The following is a 20786-nucleotide window of genomic DNA, read 5'->3' as shown; positions in this document are numbered from 1 at the left end:
CAACTAGAAATGTCGTCGACAGGTACAACTTCCACTTATGTGAACCCACTACGACCGCTTATTTGCAAAAAGTGATCTACCACCAGTGGGTATGTTATGCTGGCATGTTTCATCATTATAGTCAGATTTAAACGGTAATTTCTTTGAATCACAACAAAAATATTAAAATACCATTTTTAAAGTAAATTTTATTAATTCAGTTATTTAAGTTTTATTTTGATGGACGTAGGAGAAATGTACTTATTACTGATTTAAAGACTATAAGTGTCAAATTAAGTAGCAATGCCTCTATCTACTGTGCCATGGTTCCAGGTGAGCATTGTCTGAAGATAGCAGTTTCAATCATACCAAAACAAACCAGAGGATTAGTCGGCCAAAATAATTGTGAAACAATGACTATGACAGACGAGAACAGCAGTCCACAAAAGGAATGAATGCATTAAAAATACTTGGGTTTTATAGTTGGACTGTTTTATGGGACATCAATTTGTATATGAGGAGGAATAAGCGATTAAGGGAGGACAAACAGTTTTTCTGTCAGTTTTCCTTTAGTTATTAAATGCCAAACGCAGTCATTTCAGTAAAGTTTTGGTTCTTATTAAGAATTCAACCTAATTAAAAAAAAAAAGTACAGAAAAATCTTTGATGAATAGAATAAAAATGTCATCTATAAATATAAAAGCAAAAATGTATGTATGCATGTGTGTTCGCTTTTTCTGTGTGTCTACAAAAGGTTTTTTTCAGTGAAGCGGTCGGTCGGTTCACAACTTTTTAAAACTTTTTATATCACATATAAATTGTAATATCTCACAGTTAACAACGAAGCTCACCTGTCTATTTAATTTGCTCGATTTCGGGAAGATAAATATTCAACATTTGTCACTCGCCGCATGTGGGTTAGTCTTTTTCCTATAACATCTTGGGAAAAATAAAAATCCCGCAGTCAAACTTGACCTCATTAACTCATTAAAATGGGCACCTGCCAAATCCAAGTAATTAAATAAATTCAAACGTGTTTCCATTAGCATCTCGCGGTGGGGCAATCGTTAACGTCGCACTTTTTTTTTTCACACTTTAATTTACAACTTTGCCTCAATGGTTCGGGTTCGATCCTCATACTTGCTTCTTTTTTTTTTTTTGTCCATCAACCACTACTCTTATGAGCCTATCAGAGAGAAATGATTTAATGATTGAGAAAACATTTCCAGTTATACTGTAGCTGGAAATCTTGTGAAGTAGGCCTTATGCCATACCTTATCGAAGGCCTTTGATATGTCAAGAGCAATTGCCCTAGAAAAGAAGCCTTTGTAAAGAGATTCACTAATCCTATGAGATATAACAGTGGCTAGGCTTCCTATTTACAAAGTTATGACAGCAGGACCAGTGCCAGCACCCTCAAAATGCAAATCCAGATGGTTCAATGCTTGAGGGCACAACTCAACAAAGTTTTCGGACATGGTTTATGGTCTTTGGTGCGGTTTCAAGTGAGGGCCACATCATGCCACCTCACATCTTCAAAGTTCGCTTGAAAGTCAACATCAAAGTGTATCTGGATGTGGTGAAGTGTGTGGTGATCCTCTAGTGCAATCAGGCCTTGGGTGTGGCAGCAGGACTCTGCCCCAACCCACAAGTCCAAAGAGAACCAGGCTTGGCTTCACAAGGAGTGTTACGACTTTTTACCCTTCTCTCACTGCCTCCCCCTCCTCACCTGACCCACTGGACTACTTTGTTTGGTCATATGTTAAGAATATCACCAACATGACCTCCCACAACATCAAAGTTAGCCTGATTGGCACTATCTGCTGAGTATTCGCCAAGCTCTGCTAGCACTTGTGAAAAAGGCATGCTCCCAGTTCCAGACCCGTATTGAGGCGGTGATTGAGGCTGAAGGTGGCTACATTGAATAGATGTTAGCTCTACTACATAATCAAGTTACCTGAACTGATATTTTCAATAAAAGTTTTAAAATAAAGCTGTAGTGCTGTTTTCTTTAGGGGGGATAACTTTATCGTCTTACGTTGTATTATGTGATTTCTCGGAAACATTTCCCTCTGTCAGTATTCAATTCAAACATGCAAATATTTCAATATACATCGGCATTGATTGCCTTCTATTTATACCTTCATATATACATGTGAAACATATACATGTGAAACATATACATGTGAAACATATACATGTGGAACCATGCTTTAAGCAAAGTACATTTACTTCGTATTCTTTGAGTCGTGTTTTTAAATTATTTATCAATTCCTCAAGTTTATACTCAGTGTTTTTTTTTTTTATATCTGATTTTTTCATGGCTCGGCTTATTTAGAGAGGTCACTATTGAGGCATACGATGAACGATTACCTTTTATGAAGGCATAGAAAATGACGAGTAACCAAATAAATCTTACCAGGATCTTTATTATCAATACTGTTGAGGATGGTTTGTAAGAACATCTGTGGGTACGTCTGTACAGGCACCAGTTCCTTTTGCAATATCTGGAGGAATGCTGTTGAAGCTGCCACTTGGATTTCGGGTTCGGCAATGCTCAACATCTCCTGAAATTTGAAAAAAAAAAAAAAATTAGTTTTTAGGACATAATTTTGACATACCAGATTTAGATTAAAGATAAAACAAAAAATTAAAATATGATGTAACAACTTCAACAAGGAAGATGTCTTTGTACATGCATGTGGGTGTTTGTATGTATGATACTATCAAGTTCATATACAGAATAAAGGTATAGGAAGTTGCTCACCAACGAACACAAAGAGAACTAAAATAAGGATCGTTAATCACCAAGGTGTAGTAGTAACGGGAACAAAAGGACCATCAATATGTTTAGATTTAGTTTACACGCAGTTTCATGATTGCCAATAATTTTTGCAACAGTTTATGGACAGTCTTGGATTTATGACAGTATTCCTGTTTGACATAGTTGAAACCAGGTTGCAGCTTGGACGAGATCGGGAGAACTTTATGAGACCAACATAAAGAGACAACTTGATCAACCGACTGACGAGCATGGCCTCCATAGAAAAAAAAACTAAGATATAAACATTAGCGTTAAAAGGGTTGTTTTCCACAATGATGTCACGCATGCATGCACACACCCAGAGCTTAACTGATATATATATATATATATGGAATGTGTTTTCTATGCTTTATTTTAAGATGCTTTATATTTTTTATACTTGTGAACCCATGTGTGTGCTCCTTTGGCAGTGTGGCACTATATCAGTGCCCAGTTATGATGTTTGTTAACATCCCCCCCCCCCCGAGCATGGCCAGGAGATGATTTGGCTGTAAGCGGAGGAATACATAGAAATAAGCAACCAGAATGCAATCCCACAATTCCCTTTCTTTTCTCGATCTCTTTTTTATCCGGACAGCATGGGGTAAGGCATATATTTTTGTCTCTCTGTAAATGAGAGGAGGCCCCCCCCCTCAGCACTAGTTAAGGTTAGTTAATTTTAATTGTGAAAGTTAATTATCACTTGTAAATTGCTTTTGTAAAAATATTGTAATATTTTCTTGTAAAAAAATAAATAGTTAATCACATTTTTCTTATGTTACGATTGTGTCGTGCATCGTTTTTTTGTCTGCCTTAAATGTCTACATTAATAAATGAAGCGGATCTGGAGAAGAAGATTCCAACCACATCAAACCTTCAAGGAAGAAGACGTCATTCTGAGAGAAGAACGAGCCAGCTACATCCAACATCTCAGGTATGCTTTTTCTCTTCATCTAGAAAGAAAGACATCTAATCGACAGATCTTCATACGCAAACCGTTTCCAAGATATTTAGTGTAACATGTGGGTCGGTCACACGCCAATGACCGGTCCATAGGTGTACAGCAGTCACCAATATGAGAGACGACGACAAGGCTAGAAGAGAAGATAAAAGGGCAGAAAATCACAGAAACAACGTTGGGTCGGTGATGTTTCGAAACTTCTGGAAAATCTACAACAGTGTAGTAAATAATGGGCAATCAACAATTCCCCCACTAACCAACAATCACGAGGTTGTTTGCTCAGCAACCGACAAGGCTAACATGTTTGCCAGTCGGTTTACCTCAAACTCCACACGGGACCCTTCCAACCTCCCCCTACCTGACTTTCCTTTACGGACAGACGCCATGCTAGACGATCTAAAAATCACCTCTGCTTAGGTGCACGCTATCATAAAAAACCTTGACACTTCAAAAGCATGTGGACCCAATCTCATCCCAGCTGTGCTATTAAAAAGTGCTCAGCCGAAGTAGCTCCAGTTCTCTCCAAACTCTACAACAAATGCCTTAATGAATCTTGCTTTCCAGGATGTTGGAAAACTGCTTCTGTGGTACCAGTATTCAAGAATTCTGGCGAAAGAACTGACCCATCAAATTATCGCCCCATTAGCCTCCTCCACTTTTCGTCAAAATATTTGAGACCATAATTAACCATGCTCTAGTCCATCACCTTACAGATGCTAAACTTCTGACTGACAAACAATATGGATTTAGACAAGCCCGTTCCACAGCAGACATCTTCACTGTAATCTCTGAACGTATATACCATTCACTAGACAAAGCGGGGGAGGGGGAGGGCAGAGCAGTAGCTCTAGATATATCTAAAGCTTTTAACAGGGTATGGAATGAGGGTCTCCTCAGGAAAATTAGATCATACGGTATCACTGGTAGAATAACATAATTAAATCCTTCTTAGATAAGAGAAAAATCCAGGTTATCCTCGACGGTCGTACATCCAAACAATATGATATAAATGCGGGAGTGCCTCAGGAGTCTATCCTTGGACTTCAATTGTTCCTTTTTTTTTTTTTTTTACATAGACATCATCACTTATCAAGGCCAAGAGGCCACTTGAGGATAAGGGTTAAAGAGTGTACAGTAGAAATTGGACAATATAGTAACCGTTAGTAATGGAGATTCGGTAAATTTGTTAACTTATATGGAACGGCTCATCAAAAACTTGTTTATGTTAGAATTGAAGACAACTATATTGTAGTCAGCTGGAAAGCAGAAAAACGGAAGACAATTCCATAGGCGTGTAGTTCAAAGAAAGAAGCTCTGCTCATGGAATCTATGCTTAGGTTTAGGCACAGATAAAGAGTGGGGGAAACTAGTGATAGTGTTTTCTGCTAGACGGGTGGTTCTTGTGAAAGTTTGGCGAGGGAGGACCATAGAATGGAGCTCAGCAGAGCACTTGCCATGAAAATAACAATAAATCAGAGACAAACTCGCAACATCTCTTCTGTGAGAAAGAGCTTGTAGGGAAGAGAAAAGGACATCCCCCACAAGCCTACGAAGTCTATTTTGAACTCTATCAAGGCAGGACAAGTCCTTTCTAGCAGCTCCTGCCCAGATGTGGCAACAGTACTCTATCCTTGGACGTACCTGGCTCTTATATAGATAGAGAATTGCATCAGCAGTGAAATATCTACTGGATCGATAGAAGGATCCCACCATTTTTCCAGCGGCCTTGGCAATGGATTTAATGTATGTGTTCCATTTAAGATCAGGAGTAAAAAGGTCAAGCCCAGAAGCTTGTCAAAACATGAGGCCTCCCCAAGACGAAAGCCATTCATTTCAATTCATGCCATATGTGGATCAGAACGTTGATGATGTAAAGATAAAAGCTTGGTTTTAGATGCATTAAAAGTAACAAGCTACCTCTTTCTCCATTGTACCACTTGCTCAAGATCAGAGGAGAGAGAATCAGAGAGAACTTGGTCGTTTACGGTCTTAGATGTGCTACCATAGATAGTAGTGTTATCAGCATAGATGTCTACGAATGATGTAAAGATGTGATTTGGAAGATCATTAATATAGATCAGGAAGAGAGTTGGGCCCAGGATGGACCCCTGAGGGACTCCAGCATTAATACTGAGAGCTTCTGATTTTTGCCCATCAACCACTACTCTTATGAACCTATCAATGTTCATAAATGACCTCCCTGACAAAATTGCCTCTGAGATGGGTATATATGCTGATGACACCACACTCTATAACAGGCATGACAGGAAAACAAATGAGCACATATCTAAAGAAATGGCAAAAACACTTGAGGATGACCTCAAATCTGTAGTGGAATGGAGACAAAAATGGATGGTCACATTCAATGCTGCCAAGACTAAACTGGTTTTCTTCAATAATTACAAGAAACCTTCTCTGCCACAAATAGCAATGGCCAGTGACTCTTTATCTGAGAGTACATCCTTCAAACTCCTTGGCCTAACGTTCACAGGAAACACAAGTTGGAATAATTACATTGAAAGCATTGCCAGGGCCGCTGCAAATAAGGTAGGCTCTTTCTACCATGCTAGAAAACTACTAACACCCGAAAGTATCCTGTACCTCTGTAAGGCCACCATTCGCCCATGTATGGAGTATTGCTGTCATATTTGGGCTGGTGCATCTGCTACTAGTCTCTCGTTCCTAGACAAGGTTCAAAAGAGAGTCGCAAATCTGATAGGCCCTAAACTGGCATCTAAGCTTCAGCCTCTGTCCTATCGACGAAATGTTGCATCCCTCTGCCTGTTCTACAAGTACTTTAATGGTGAATGCTCTGGCAAACTGCAGACACTTGTGCCCCCACGATGTAGACACCCTCGACAGGCAGCTAAATCCCACCCCCACACAGTAGAGATCCCTAGATGTAAAAGATCTTTCTACTCCAGTAGTTTCTTCCCCATAAACGCTAGACTTTGGAATTACATTCCAGGTCCCTGCTTCCCCAACTGTACTGACATGCAGAAGCTCAAGTGTAACGTGAACCGACATCTTGCTACCCAAATCCCTACATAGTACCCCAGTAGTTGCTGCCTCTGATAGTAGCCCCCTACACCAAAGTGGCAATGTGCTTTGTTTGGGGTGAAAATGTAATAAAAAAGAAAAAGCAAGAAGTAGCACATGGTCTCACATACATACATGTGAGTGTTTATCGTTTGTTGGTTCTTTTATGCACTTTCCGCTTCTTTTCATGAGTGGCTATTGATCGTTTTGCCTGTTTGACCAAAATGAACAAACTTTTTTTCATGCAGGAAAGACAGAGGGAAACTTTTGCAGAGTCTTCAAGGTTGAATGGACAACAAGGAGAGAGAGACCAATGTTATATTAGCTAGTTATTTACCTCTTAAACTTAACTTTCTAACTTAATTGAAATGTGATTGAGGTAACATTCGCTTTAGATTACAAGTTTTCTATATTATTGGTGATGTCTTGTTCAAACAGCTTCCACAAAGAGACCGATTTGAAAATTCTTGGTTCTCTCTGTTCAAAAATGTGATGTCATTTATCATATCACAGTATCGAACTGCTGCCTCAATTTTACATCACTCATCCTTGGAATCGATTCTGCTTTGCAGATCTGTGTTATTATCATGCACTCAGCATGACCCTTATCAAAATTCACGCTAGTTAACTTAATCACCAGAACTAGGGTCCCTAATATGTCACAACAAGTGGTGTACTTTTATATTCTTAGAAGGAAGGTTCCAAAGTCTGACATTTTGGCAGAAGTTGGAGTCAAACTCATAAGAATGCTAAGAACAAGGCTCTACGGATCAAATTTATCTTTAGTTGACCTTTGACAACTAAATATTTTCATTTACTAGCCAAATAGAAAAGTTATTAGTCAAATCCACATGATTTTTGGAATATGATATCTTCGTTCCATGATGAGTATGTACATAAAAATTTTTCCGTATTTTTTTTTTTAAATCAGTGTAATTCTAAATATACACCGAATATTATGTTTAAACTTAAAGGTATACAAATTTCTTCAGACATTTTTTTAAAATAGCTTTTGTTTAAAATTAAAAAAAAAGTACATTATTTTATTAAACTTTTATTACTTAAACAAAAAAAAAATAGTTGAAAAGCCTTTTTTTCACTCAGCAATGAAATTTGGAGATTATTGGTGGAAAAAAAAAACACAGTTGCCAAAAGATAAGCATTTTATCATTTCTAGTCGCCACTTGAAAAAAAAAAAAATCACTTGCAAATGTGATTGCTCTACTCGCAACGTAAAGCTCAGTAAAGTAAGAGTCAATTTTTTTTAAGTTTGAAAAAAAGTCAACAGACAATAAATCAATAACTTTTTCTTGTTTTGTTTATAGAGGAGTCACCAACTTATCAAGGCCTGAAAGTCACTCAAGGACAAATGTTGATAAGTATGCAGTGATGGAAATTGAGTAGAATTTGATTATTTAAGGCAACAATTCAACAAGAATTTGTTTACATTGGCTTGACAATGACCATGTAGTCAGCCAGAAAGCAGACTAGTAGAACAGAGTTTCACAGCTAAGCAGTTCTAGGAAAGAAGCTTTGTTTGTGGAACATGCATTTAGATTTAGGCATAGATAGAGAGTAGGGTAAATTGTTGATAGTGGTTGTAGCTAGATGAATGTGTTTTATGAAAGTTTGGCATAGGATGACAATAGATTGAATGCTGAGAATAACGATAGAGCAGTGTCAGGCTCGCAATATCTCTTCTGTGGGAAAGAAGTTGCAGAGAGGAGAAAAGGGAATTACCTATCAGATTTTGAAATCGATTTTGAACTCTGTCAAGGTATTATACTGTGCTTTGAGTGGCAAATATATATAAGTAGATGGAGAGATTGTTAGTTGAATCAAGACGAATATGATAAGATTTATAAGTTTCACATAACATTAATACAAAACAGCCAATTCAGAGAAAGGCAATTCACCTTTCTTTATCAGAAATGTTTTTTTTTTTACAAGGTGGTCACCACTTATCAAGGCCCGGAAGCCACTCAGGGATAAGGGTTATTGTAAGTACAGTACGTTAGTGTGGAGATTTAAAGTGTCTACTTAAGGGGGTGGTTCATCAGGAATTTGTTTATGTTGGACTTGAAGACATCCAAGTTGTAGTCAGGAGGGAAGCAGGCAGACGGAACAGAGTTCCACAGGCATGCAGTTCTAAGAAAGAAGCTTTGTTCATGGAATCTACGTTTTGATTTAGGCATAGATAAAGAGTGGGGAAAGTTTTTGACAGTGGATTCAGTTAGACGGGTGTCTTTTGTAAAAGATTGGCGAGGGGGGACCAGGGATTGGAGTTCAGACGAGCACCTGCCATGGAAATAATGATAAAACAAAGATAGGCTTGCAAAGTCTCTTCTGTGGGAGAGAGGTTGTAGGGAAGAGGAAAGGGCATTCCCCACTAAGCTACGAAGTCTATTTTGTACTCTGTCAAGGCAGGATAGCCTGTTTTTAGATATGGCAGCGGTATTCTATCCTTGGATGTACTTGGCTTTTATAGAGATAGAGAATTGCATCAGTAGTGAGATATCTTCTGGAGCAGTAGAAGGATCCTACCATCTTTCCAGCGACCTTGGCAACAGATTTGATGTACGTGTTCCATTTAAGATCAGGAGTGAAGGTCAAACCCAGAAGCTTATCAAAACATGGGGCTTCTCCTAGAAGAGAACCATCCATTTCAATTGATGCCTGATGGGGATCAGAGCGTTGATGATGTAAAGATAGGAATTTGGTTTTAGGTGCATTAAAGGTAACCAGCCACGTCTTCCCCCACTGAACCACGCGCTCGAGATCAGAGGAGAGAGAATCAGAGAGCTTTGTCATTTACAGCCTTTGATATGTTGCTGTAGATGGTCGTGTCATCAGCATAGATGTCAACGAATGATTTAAGTATGTGTTTAGGGAGATCATTGATGTAGATCAGGAAGAGAGTTGAGCCCAGGATGGACCCTTGAGGGACTCCAGCATTAATACTGCAGGCCTCTGATTTTTTTCCATCAACCACTACTCTTATGAGCCTATCAGAGAGAAATGATTTAATGATAGAGAGATTATTTCCAGTTATACCGTAGCTGGAGATCTTGTGAAGTAGGCCTTTATGCCATACCTTGTTGAAGGCCTTTGATATGTCAAGAGCAATTGCCCTGGAAAGGAAGCGTTTGTCAAGAGATTCACTAATCCTATGAGATATAACCGTTAGCACATCTGCAGTAGATTTTGCAGAACGGAAACCATATTGTGTGTCACTAAGAAGGTTGTTTCTGCTGAGGTGGTTGATTATTTCTCTATTTAATATGGATTCCAGCAACTTACTCATGACACACAGGAGACTTATTGATCTGTACTGAGAGGGAGATGACTTATCACCTGAGTTCTTAAATACAGGGTATACTGATGAGGTTTTCCAAGGTGTTGGAAAGCACTTCTCCTTAAGGCAACGTTTAAACAGTTTGTTGCTTATGGGATACGAGGACAAAGAAATATTGTTAATGGAGGGAGAAGCAAGTTATGAGACTGTTGAAAATAAACCCATGGGTCACTTTCTACTCTCATTTTTTGCTGGTTTAATTATCAAGAACACAAGTAGCCAATAAAAAAAAATATTAAAAAAAAAAAAGGCTGAAATCTCAATTAAATTTTGAATCTACCCCCCACCTCTTATTTTCTATGTCTGTGTGTTTTGGGAGAAGTCAACATAAAAACAATCAAAATAACTTTGTTGTGAAAGTGATTAGTAGTAAAAATAAAAATATTTGATTAGCAAAACATCAATCTTCGTAAATAAACAAACAAAAACAATGTCAAATTCATAAATAAGTTAAATATCGCACATTAGTTGAGTTGAAAGGTCAATTTTTCAGATTTTTTTTTTGTTCTTTTTTGGCTTTTAATTTTACTAAACTCCAATCAGTTTCCATCAAGAAAGTCAAATTAAAAAGAAAGACAAAATATGCATGTAAGTGTGTGGGATGGTGGGGGAGTCATTCTTTGACTAGCAGGACCTGTGGAAACTCCACAGTAGGCTTTTTCATATGTAATATGTTAATGTTGACATTCTGTGGATGTTAAACAGAAATGGAGACACCCTGAGATTATTGTAGCTTTTTTGTTAAAGCTGCAAAAGTATTTATCTAAGTTAGTAGGGATGCTTGGCTATTTTACCCACAACAAAAAGAGGAGGGTAAAGTACGAGAGAGGAAAAAAAAAAAGGCAAGAAAGAGAAATACAATTGAGTCATAAACAGAGTGTTTTTAAGGCAACAAAATTTACATTGACAACTTTATTTTCTTTATTTGGAGAAATACAGCCTACTTTAATGTGCATGATTTATGAAAATTAAACCTCTAAATTATGCCAGACATACACAAGCCATGATGGGGTGGGGCTGGGGGGTGGGGGTCTATATACCCGAAATTGTGTTTAAATTATAAATGCCAAAAATTAATCTTTGGAATAAACCACATTTGTATAATATTTTTCTGTGATTTGTTTTAATTTAAACTAAAACACCTTAAAAAAAAAAAATTTTTTTAAACTATATGCAAAAAAAAAAAAAAAAAAATCTTGAACAAACCAAAAAGTGGAGAATTTGGATCTTTGAAAAGTACAGTTACGTTTTGTTTATCAAGTTTTACAGTAAAAACGAGGATCATAAATATTACCTGAAAATGTGGGACTACTTTTTCCAGACATTCTGCGTTGTTTGACTGAAGAAGATTTGGTAAATTGCTAATTATACTCAGTTGTTGTGACTCATTCCGGCTTGATCTAAAAAGAGAGAGAGAGAAAAAAAGGAAACAAATTAATAAAATAAAATAAAAAGCATTATTGGAATTAAAATAATAATAGGAACGTTTTATTATAAACATTTGCGGGGGGGGGGGGACTAGCTTAGCTCCAAACAAGTTCATCACATCAATGCATTCCATCTCAGAAAATCAATCAGTAGAAGAGTCCTTGGTATATTTCAGCCATTTTCGGTTCCACTGACAAACACTTAAAACATAGGAACTGGCCACCAATCAAACGTCTGTCTTCACTGTTCATATCTAAGTCTACAGTTTGGCACCTTTACACTTCTAGCTAACGGGTACAATTGGCGCTACCATTTTGCAAATTAATTTTTCCTCGAAGCCATTAACGAACATGATCGAAACTAGCAAATTCATATTGTTTGGACTCTTCGAACTACTGTTTTCATCTTGAGCGTTATTTTCACAAGTCATTGTAACCTCTGACCTTCTTCAGGTGTATCTTGTCAAACTCAGGAATCTTTCTGTCAAACTGAAGAATCTGCGCAGAATTTTGAAGGAAACCATTTTATTTAACCCCTGAAAGCAGTATGTTCTTGTTCCATCAGTCATGACTGGGTAGAAGTTATAATTCACAAATTTACAATTGTATTTTTTTTGCCCTGAAGATTGAACCTTCAACCTGCAAGAGAAATTCACCATGTATTTTATCCACTACATTATTGGTCATTACAAGAGTCTCTGATGCTGATAGTGATTCATCTTGCACAGATGGTACAATTTGGGATTTGGTTTGCAGAGATGGATATATATATTTCTACTCTTCTCCCTTCATAATGACCCCGCTAATCAATTCCCTAATAGTAACCCCCTGCTTCAAAGTGGCACTGTGCCTTGTTTGGGGTGAAAATTGAATAAAAAAAATAAAAAAAAGGATAGACTGAAGGCACTGCATGTTGAACACTTTGAGTTTGTGAAGTTCTACTTTGCACAAGAGTCAGGTCTTGTAACCATGCAGCGGTATTGTAACCATGCAGCGGTATTGTAACCATGCAGCGGTCTTGTAACCATGCAGCGGTATTTCAATTTTCTTGAGTGTTCTGTTTGTGAGACCACAATCAGGTTTCAAAGGCTCCAAGAAAAATCAAAATTTCCCTATATTAAAAATTGACCTTGTGACGAAAACAACTCACGAGTATTATCTGTTTGTTTACAGATGACATGTGCATTGAAAGTAAACTGATGTAGACTCAAAGTTATCTCTTTCATTTTACTTATTTTCTGGGGTCCTTGAAACCTATTTGATCCTGAATATCTTAGTATGTGAAACCACAGTTTTTCATTATAAATGTAAAGCTTTTTGTCTTGCCCAAGTTTTCCTTCAGGTCCTAAAGCCACCAGTCACCAGGCCATTGTTAAGATGGTTTGTTCTCTGTTGGCTGAGGTGTAGAGTCCTGTGCAGTTCTAGGCGGTCCATCCTCCCAGGATTTGCATTTGCACCCTCTGAAAAGAGGTTAGTTTATTGCGCATCACCTTACAAGGAAAAACAGATGGGGCTACCCAGGCATTTTTTATAGGCTAGAGTGTGATTCCTCTGGGAAACTGGCTTTTCGAACCCCACTTTCTCAATTTCCATCCCGGCATGAAAAGGAAATAATTATCATAGTAAAAATGTTTTTCTCTTTTCTTCAATTCAACCCAAGCAAAGCATATTATTACTGAGACATAAGGAGCTATTATGAATTAGGCGCCAGATTTAGAGGGGCATCCTAAGTGAGGAGTTTGTTCATATTACATTTAAATTTCTGTATGTTGGTAAGGTCGGAGAAAACAAGGTGACCTTCTAAAGGCAAGCGGTTTGAAGAAAGAATCTATTAGAGTAGAAAGGCTTCTGGCATCTGGAGACTTAAAGTGGTGGGATTTTGCTGCTTTTCAGGTTTTACAAGGATATTTACATTGCAGAGGCACAAGTGCAACAAATTCATCAAAGCACATTCTGTTAAAATACTTGTTAAACAAACGCAGCAATGCAATATTGTGATGACGGGACAGGGGCTGGAGGTTGGTTGACAGTATGGATCTATTAGTGACATTTTTTTAGGGGACTCTGTCAAAGACAGATAGACTAGTGGTTGGTGCACTAGCCCAAATGTGGTGACATGCATGTGAACAAATTTGTAGCAATAATTAGATAGAGTTAGGAGAGTAGAAAGTGGATCCTGGGTTTACTTTTAACAGCCGCATAACTCACTTGCCTTTTGTCTTTTAGTCCTCACATTCCATTTATATACAGCGTTATGATTAACAAAATGTATTAGCAGCAATATGTTATATATAAAAGTGTATATCATGATTCTGGTGCCATAGCTGCTATAAATTAGTTAATTACTTCCTCCCCACTGTAGAAAGATGTGGCACAAGGTGGGGAGAGTCAAGCCAGCACCATTAAAGGAGGATTGTCTCTTAAAAATTGCCTGGCAAGATTGACCTAGAATTACCCGGAATGATTGCCTCAGTCTTACAGATAAAGACCACTGAAATGATTCAGTTTCTGTTGGACTAACTATGGAGATTGTAATCTTAATTCAAAGTCAAATGAATGGTGCAAGCTGCTGTAACTGTATTGCCTCTAGGTAAGTCCATTTATTCCTGAAATAGGCGATCCGCTTGATTTATAAGAGTTTGGCACTTATTTTGCAAAACAAATGCGAAAAAAAAATGGAGGGGGGATGATATTTTGCATTTTCAGCTATTCAAATAAAACTATCATTTTAACTCTCTAAAAGAATTGTAAGATCACGTGCTGACCCACTCGACAACATTACCGATCCTAACATTGTGTGCCGTGTATTTCTTCTCTCCTTCACCTTTTCTTGTTCTGGCCATGTCATCATCTCACACACATTGACGACTGCCAAGGGGGTGCAATGATTCGAAGATATCATAAAATAAAACAAAACACAAAAAACACAAACTGCAACACATTCTGAAAATATCAGTCGCACTCTAGGTGTGTGTGTGTGTTTGGCACCATCAATCCTCTACATGTTACAGCCTGCATCTTAGTAGTTGTCTGCCAAAGTATCTTTGTTGTTGGTTGATCAATTCATTTTCCCACCTGCTCCAAGTTACGAGCTGCATTTTACTAAGCCCAGCTCACAACTGTCCTCAACCGTTGCAAACTTAATGCTGTCTGCGACTGTTCCTGTTGCAAAAACTTGTTGATATTCCTAAAACTGTCCATAAATTAACTCTAACCATATTGACCTCTATTGTTCAGTCCTTTTGTTCCCATTACTGCCTCACCTTGATTAACCATCCTGTTCAGCTTCTTTTGTATATCTTGGTAAACAACTTCTTCTCCATTGTTTTGCTTATAAACTTACTTCCTTTTTCTTTTGTTAAATATTTTTCCCTTTTTTTTTATCCTAACATCTGGCGTGGGGAACGTTGGAAGTATCACAAAACAATGCAATGGACAAAAGCAGTTTGATATTTAGAAAGATTATTTTGTTTTAACCATGAAAATATTTTTAGGATTTAAGCAGAAACACACAAGAAACTGCAAATTGATCAAAATATGAATCTATAAATGCCATATCAGAACGACTGATCAGTTGGCTATTCTATTAATGACATTTATATGTCGTATTTTTCATCCTTTTTTTGTTATTATTATTTATTTAATTTTTACTGGAAATGAGGCATCCTACTGGATGCCAAACATTCATCAACTATCACATATATTCTAATAAACGGGAGATTTTTTAAGATTCTAGCTGTCCCTTTAAATGTAATTGTTTGTATCTCTCTTGCACTTGGTTTACATTAAATTTGAAAAAAAGAAAGAAAAGTTTTTTCACTTAAAAAAAAGAATTTATTAAATCACATATCACTGAAAACTTGAATTATCCGAGATAAAACAAAAAGAAAAGGAAAAACTATTACACTCAAAAAAGAATCTATATATCTATAAAAGTGAACGTGTCTGTCTGTCTGTCTGTCTGTGTATCTGTCTGTCTGTGTACATTTCCCTACGCAATAACTGTCAATTTTTAGTCTATAGACTCGAAATTTGAAATACCGGGTACGGAGATTTGGGAAAATTGATGTGACGGGTGTCAGCCAGAAATTTGGCTGTTAAGGGGTCAAATTTCAACGATTTAACCTTTAAGAACTCTACCAAACTCCTCCGACAATTTTGGGTCTAGACACTTGAAATTTTAGATATAGGTTCCTTGAACCTGGATCTAACTTAATAAAGTGATTTGAGGCCGAAACTATAAATTTTAAGGGGTCATAATAGGGGTCAAAGTTTTTAAAAAATTAACCATTTTTTTTGTTTTTTTGCACATCATACACCTCCAAACACCCGAGCAACGCCGGGCACCCCTGCTAGTTATCTATATATATAAAGCGAAAATGTATGCGTGTATGTGTGTTCGCTTTTTCTGTATGTCTACAAAAGGCTTTTTTCAGAGAAGCGGTCAGTCGGCTCACAACTTTAAAAAAATTTTTATATCACATGTAAATCGTAATATCTCAGAGTTAACAACGGAGCTCGCCTGTCTATTTAATTTGCTCGACTTCGGGAAGATAAATATTCAATATTTGTCGCTCACCGCATGTAGATTAGTCTTTTTCCTATAATAAAAGCAACACTAATTCTGGCGGTATTTTCCGTCTATCGCCGGAAATGTCTGAAAGCAATCAGCTTTGATCAATGTGGAAATATTTTTCATACAATACAATTGCTATTCAATTTGGACAAGGGGAGCTGGTCCCCACCCCCTCCCACCAACATCTCGGTAAAATAAAAATAAAAACGGCGTTCCCACAGTAAATGAAATACTATCCTGCAGTCAAAGTTGACCTCATTAAGTCATTAAAATGTGCACCAGCCAAATCCAAGTAATTAAATAAATTCAAACGTGTTTCCGTTAGCATCTCGTAGTGGCCCAATGGTTAAAACCGTTGCACTCTTTTTTTTTTTTCACACTTTAATTTCCAACTTTGCCTCAACGGTTCGGGTTCGATCCTCATACTTACCTACCAAAGCATTTTTTTTTTATTTTACCCTCCCCCCCCCCGGAGTTTCCACACACACACCTCCAAACACCCGGGCAACGCCGGGTACCCCTCGCTAGTACATTTATAAAAAGAAAAAGATTGCTTGTATTATTCAAAATGTTTTAACCTTTGATGTTATTCTCATAACGTTTCATTTAACATAACCTCTGACCTAGATCAGGTGTATCTTGACAAACTTTGGAATATGCACAAAATTTCGAATGATGGAGGGGGGGGGAGTGGCTTGAATTTAACCGAAATATAAAACATTACATCATGTCAGGAACACAAGCTCTCTCAAGCAACATATGTTTTTCACATAGACAGCCATTCATATCATACCAAATGGTATGAATACTGACTATCCTGCAAACATGGAACAGGACCAGTGACCCCCAATAATAATAATCTGAGATGGCCCATTAGTCCCATTTTCAAAAGTAATTCATCTTTGGTATTTATGTCTACAATGTCTCAATCTCAATTTCTGTTGATGTTTTCCTTTTCTTCATAAATAGATGGGATGACATTATCATAAACAAGGCCGATAGCCATTAGTCACGTGCTCTCGTGTAATGAATGAATGCGTGAATGTAGGATTGACATGAAATTCTTAAAGATAAACTAAAATGACCGAAAAAATGGGCTGAAATGACTTAAATAAATAAAAAGTAAATGACTTAGAATGACTTTAATGAACTTGAAGATGAACTGAATGAACTTGAGGATGAATTGAATGCTTAAAAAATAGCTGGAATCCTTCAAAAACAACTTGAATGATCTGGAGAATGACTGGTTGTAAAGTGGGTGATCATTTTACATTAAATTATTACAGAAAAGTGATCCCCACTTTATATCACAAAGTTACAAACATAAGTACAGCATGTAGTAAGAACAGATACTACACTTTGATCTTTATATATAATTTATTTTGTGAAAATGAAAATTACAATCAAAATAATTCAATGTAAAATTAAAATAAATTAAAAGCAAAATTCAAATTTACAAAACAAATTTAGGCACAAGGCCCTTTAAGATCTGGGTGGGGGAGTGTTGCAGGGTCTTTGTTACTATAGTGAAAATGGAGTCTTTGGCGACTTTACTCTTGACTGGCAACATTTACCACAATACCTCATTCACTCTGTGGACTCTAAACTAACTAATGAAAACCCCCAGCGTTTTTGCAAAAAAGAATATATTTACAATTACTTTGTGTGTGTGTGTGTGTGTGTGTGTGTGTGTGTGTGTGTGTGTGTGTGTGTGTGTAACTCTTTTTTTTTTTTTTTTTTTGTAATTAAAATGTGTGTGTGCGTGTGAAAAAAAATTCAATTCATTGGAAAAATAAAAAGTTCTCGAATTTTGGAAGAAAAACAGTTCTGTTGGGGAGTGGGGAATCTAGAAAAATATGCAAAAAATAAAATTGCCTCGTGCATTGTTAGTAAGGTCCCTCCCTGAACTAATCTAGAAAGTTAGATCACCTACTGTTTTCCGGGACACCGAAAGCAAGCGGGAAGATCCCTAGTGGGGATTGGGAAGGATTCTTATCGGGTGTAGGGAGGAAAAATAAATAATTGTAAAAAACAAAAAAGGGGAAGATGGGGGGGGTGCGACCTTCGAGTAGGGGTTGACCAGGGGGTGATAAAGATAGGGGGGGGTAGTGGTAGGGTAGCCTCGGAAGGTTCTCTAGTGCCAAAAAACAAACAATTGGGGTACAGGATCTCATTTGTACCACCAGTCAAGAGTCTCTTTACCTTTTATTTGTCTAACTTAGCGGGATGGGCTCCGTAGGACCCAGTACCGCATGTGCCATGCTTATGGTGGTAACACGAATTCAAACTTGGTGCCTCGTCGGATGCACAAGCTAGCGTCATGCACCCACCTCTTGTCAAAGGCCACTCAAGGCAACCTCTTCCAATCGCATCTGATCTTTACTTTAAGCAGATGTTTAAATTTAATTTTAATTTTTAAATTTTTGCACCAACCTAATAGATGAATCAGTGAGTTGACCCATTATGCCCCACTGACTAATTATGCCCCACTCCATCCTATAAATAGAGGGACAACATTTTCTTATGCAATTAAAAAAATATCAGAATTTTTACATTGAGAAGAATGGGGGAGGGCATCATAGATATATGTTGAATAGATCTGAATAAGTCTGTGAATTTTCTCCCATTCAAGTTACCACAATATGTTGAATGACCAAGGTCATGTGTACCGAAAATTCCTGAGAATGTAACGAACGACAATCGGACATCAAATGAAAAGAATTTAAATTATGAAACGTCATTTGGATAAAACATGTTGATGACAATTAAACGTCAAACAAAAATAATAGCTGAAATTCCAAAAGGCCAATTTTAATAAAACAATAGCGAGTACAGCTCCATCAGAAAGAGGTTCGAAATCGATCGTCAAAAGTTAGAGATGTCAGAGGTCAGAGGTCAGAGCAGTCGATGGCATAACAACCTGAATTGAGTTATCGCTAGTTTTATTCTTGGTGAACAGAGAGACCGAGAATCAGTCGCTGAATTCCTGTGCATGCATTTTCATCCCACTAATCGACCATCGGACTCATTGTCGCTCTCCACCAAACCCCACAACAAATTACTGTTATATTTTTATGCATCAAGATATTATTCATTCGAGTATGGTCGTAATGCTACATATAGATCAGTACACACAAGTGGAGCCACATAAATGAGGCAGGTATCTACAAGAGTACTGATTTTGGGTGTTTAACCATGGTATTTGCGAAAATAATATTACTAAGAAAAGGTAACATAAACCCAAAATGACAGGATATTTTGGGAATCTACTTTTAACATTGTTGGGTTTGTGTTTGTGCCTGATCATTCAAGATTAGGCATGGAATTTTTTCAGTTAATCTACTTTCTTGGGCACTGTTGGGACACAGATCGGCTAATATACACAAAACAATTGTATACTGCAAATAAAAAACGGTGAATTTTGCAAGAATTTTGTTCCCTTACATTTGATGTGGTTTATATATATATACATATATATCTATATAAAAATAAAAATTAAGAGTGTAAAATATATTTTACATGAATTTATTGTTCGACAGAATACTCAAATAAGATATATTGAAATTTCCTTCATCCATGGAGTTTCAGAGATATGCGTTCTCATCAGAGGAAAGATATTAGCAAATAAATATTATCGCGAAGCTATGATTTTGCTGGTGCTAGTATTAACTGAAACAGGATTAAATCAAAGCTAATTATAATGCAAAATAAACATTTTTGTGCAAAAAGTTTATAAAATGGGGAATTTTTTTTAAATAAAAGGATAAATTAAAAGTCAAGGATTAAAAAACCCAGATAAAAAGATTCAGAGAGATCAATTATTATCAATACGAAAAGATAATGGGAGACAAAGTTCCCATAAAATGAATCCAGAATGATGCTGTTGACACATAGACTCAAATTAAAATCCAAAATGTGCGTAGTAATCCAAAATGTTTGTAATAATTCAAATATGTGTAATCCAAGTTTGTTGAAAAATCCGTTTTCAAGCAGTCAAGGAGTAAATATTATTTAAGTCTGTTAAAGTTCTTTTTCAATAAAATAGATAGATAATGAAGTCGCCACCAGAAAAGAAAAAAACAACCATAAAAACCGAAGAAAGGGAGGTAACAGCAATGAGAGTATACTATTACTTCAGATCAAAGTGCAAACCTAGGCCAATAAATAACCACCAAGCTAAAATAATACCAACACCTCCTTGCTGCTACAGTTTGACTTCCCCCTCTTCCTTGACCTCCCACTCCCACCCTTCACCACACCTCCCTCCAAAACCCCTACTGCTCACATTCATACAGTATACACTCCACTTTTTTCCAGAGCATGAAAACAAAACAAAAAAACGAATGTAATCTTGACTCTTGTTTCAATATCGCTCCTTTTTGGTCTGATAAAGTGGTCTCTTTAAATTGGAATTCCACTGAAACATGCATGCACATATGTAACCAATAATGTTTGTATAATAAACAGACTATATACCAGCTTTGTCCTCCATTGAGCACTCTTAATAATCGTGTTTCATTGGATTTACATCTAAGAAATCAATCTATACAACCATTACACACACACACACACACACACACACACACACACACACATATATTAGGTAAGGGCTAGTAGAAGGTTATCAGAATGCAAGGAATGGATGG

General features: G+C 37.0%; 1 protein-coding gene across 2 annotated transcripts in view; it reads right to left on the bottom strand.

Moving 5' to 3' along the window:
• The window catches only part of LOC145268350 (serine/threonine-protein phosphatase 4 regulatory subunit 4-like), a 295902-nt gene that overhangs the window by 253700 nt on the left and 21416 nt on the right, over window positions 1–20786 (bottom strand). For both annotated transcript variants that reach the window (XM_080123870.1, XM_080123872.1), the window contains exons 2-3: window positions 11432–11537; window positions 2399–2546 (exon numbers count right to left, since the gene is read on the bottom strand). In XM_080123870.1, the coding sequence (XP_079979996.1) occupies window positions 2399–2546; window positions 11432–11537 (254 nt within the window). The remainder of the gene's footprint in view (window positions 1–2398; window positions 2547–11431; window positions 11538–20786) is intronic.

The sequence above is a fragment of the Euprymna scolopes genome, chromosome 43 (genome assembly GCF_053919585.1).
Source record: "Euprymna scolopes isolate OS-2025 chromosome 43, ASM5391958v1, whole genome shotgun sequence".
Taxonomy (NCBI): Eukaryota; Metazoa; Mollusca; class Cephalopoda; order Sepiida; family Sepiolidae; genus Euprymna; species Euprymna scolopes.
The sequence above is the reverse complement of the archived record's forward strand: the minus strand, read 5'-3'. Positions and strand labels throughout refer to the sequence as shown.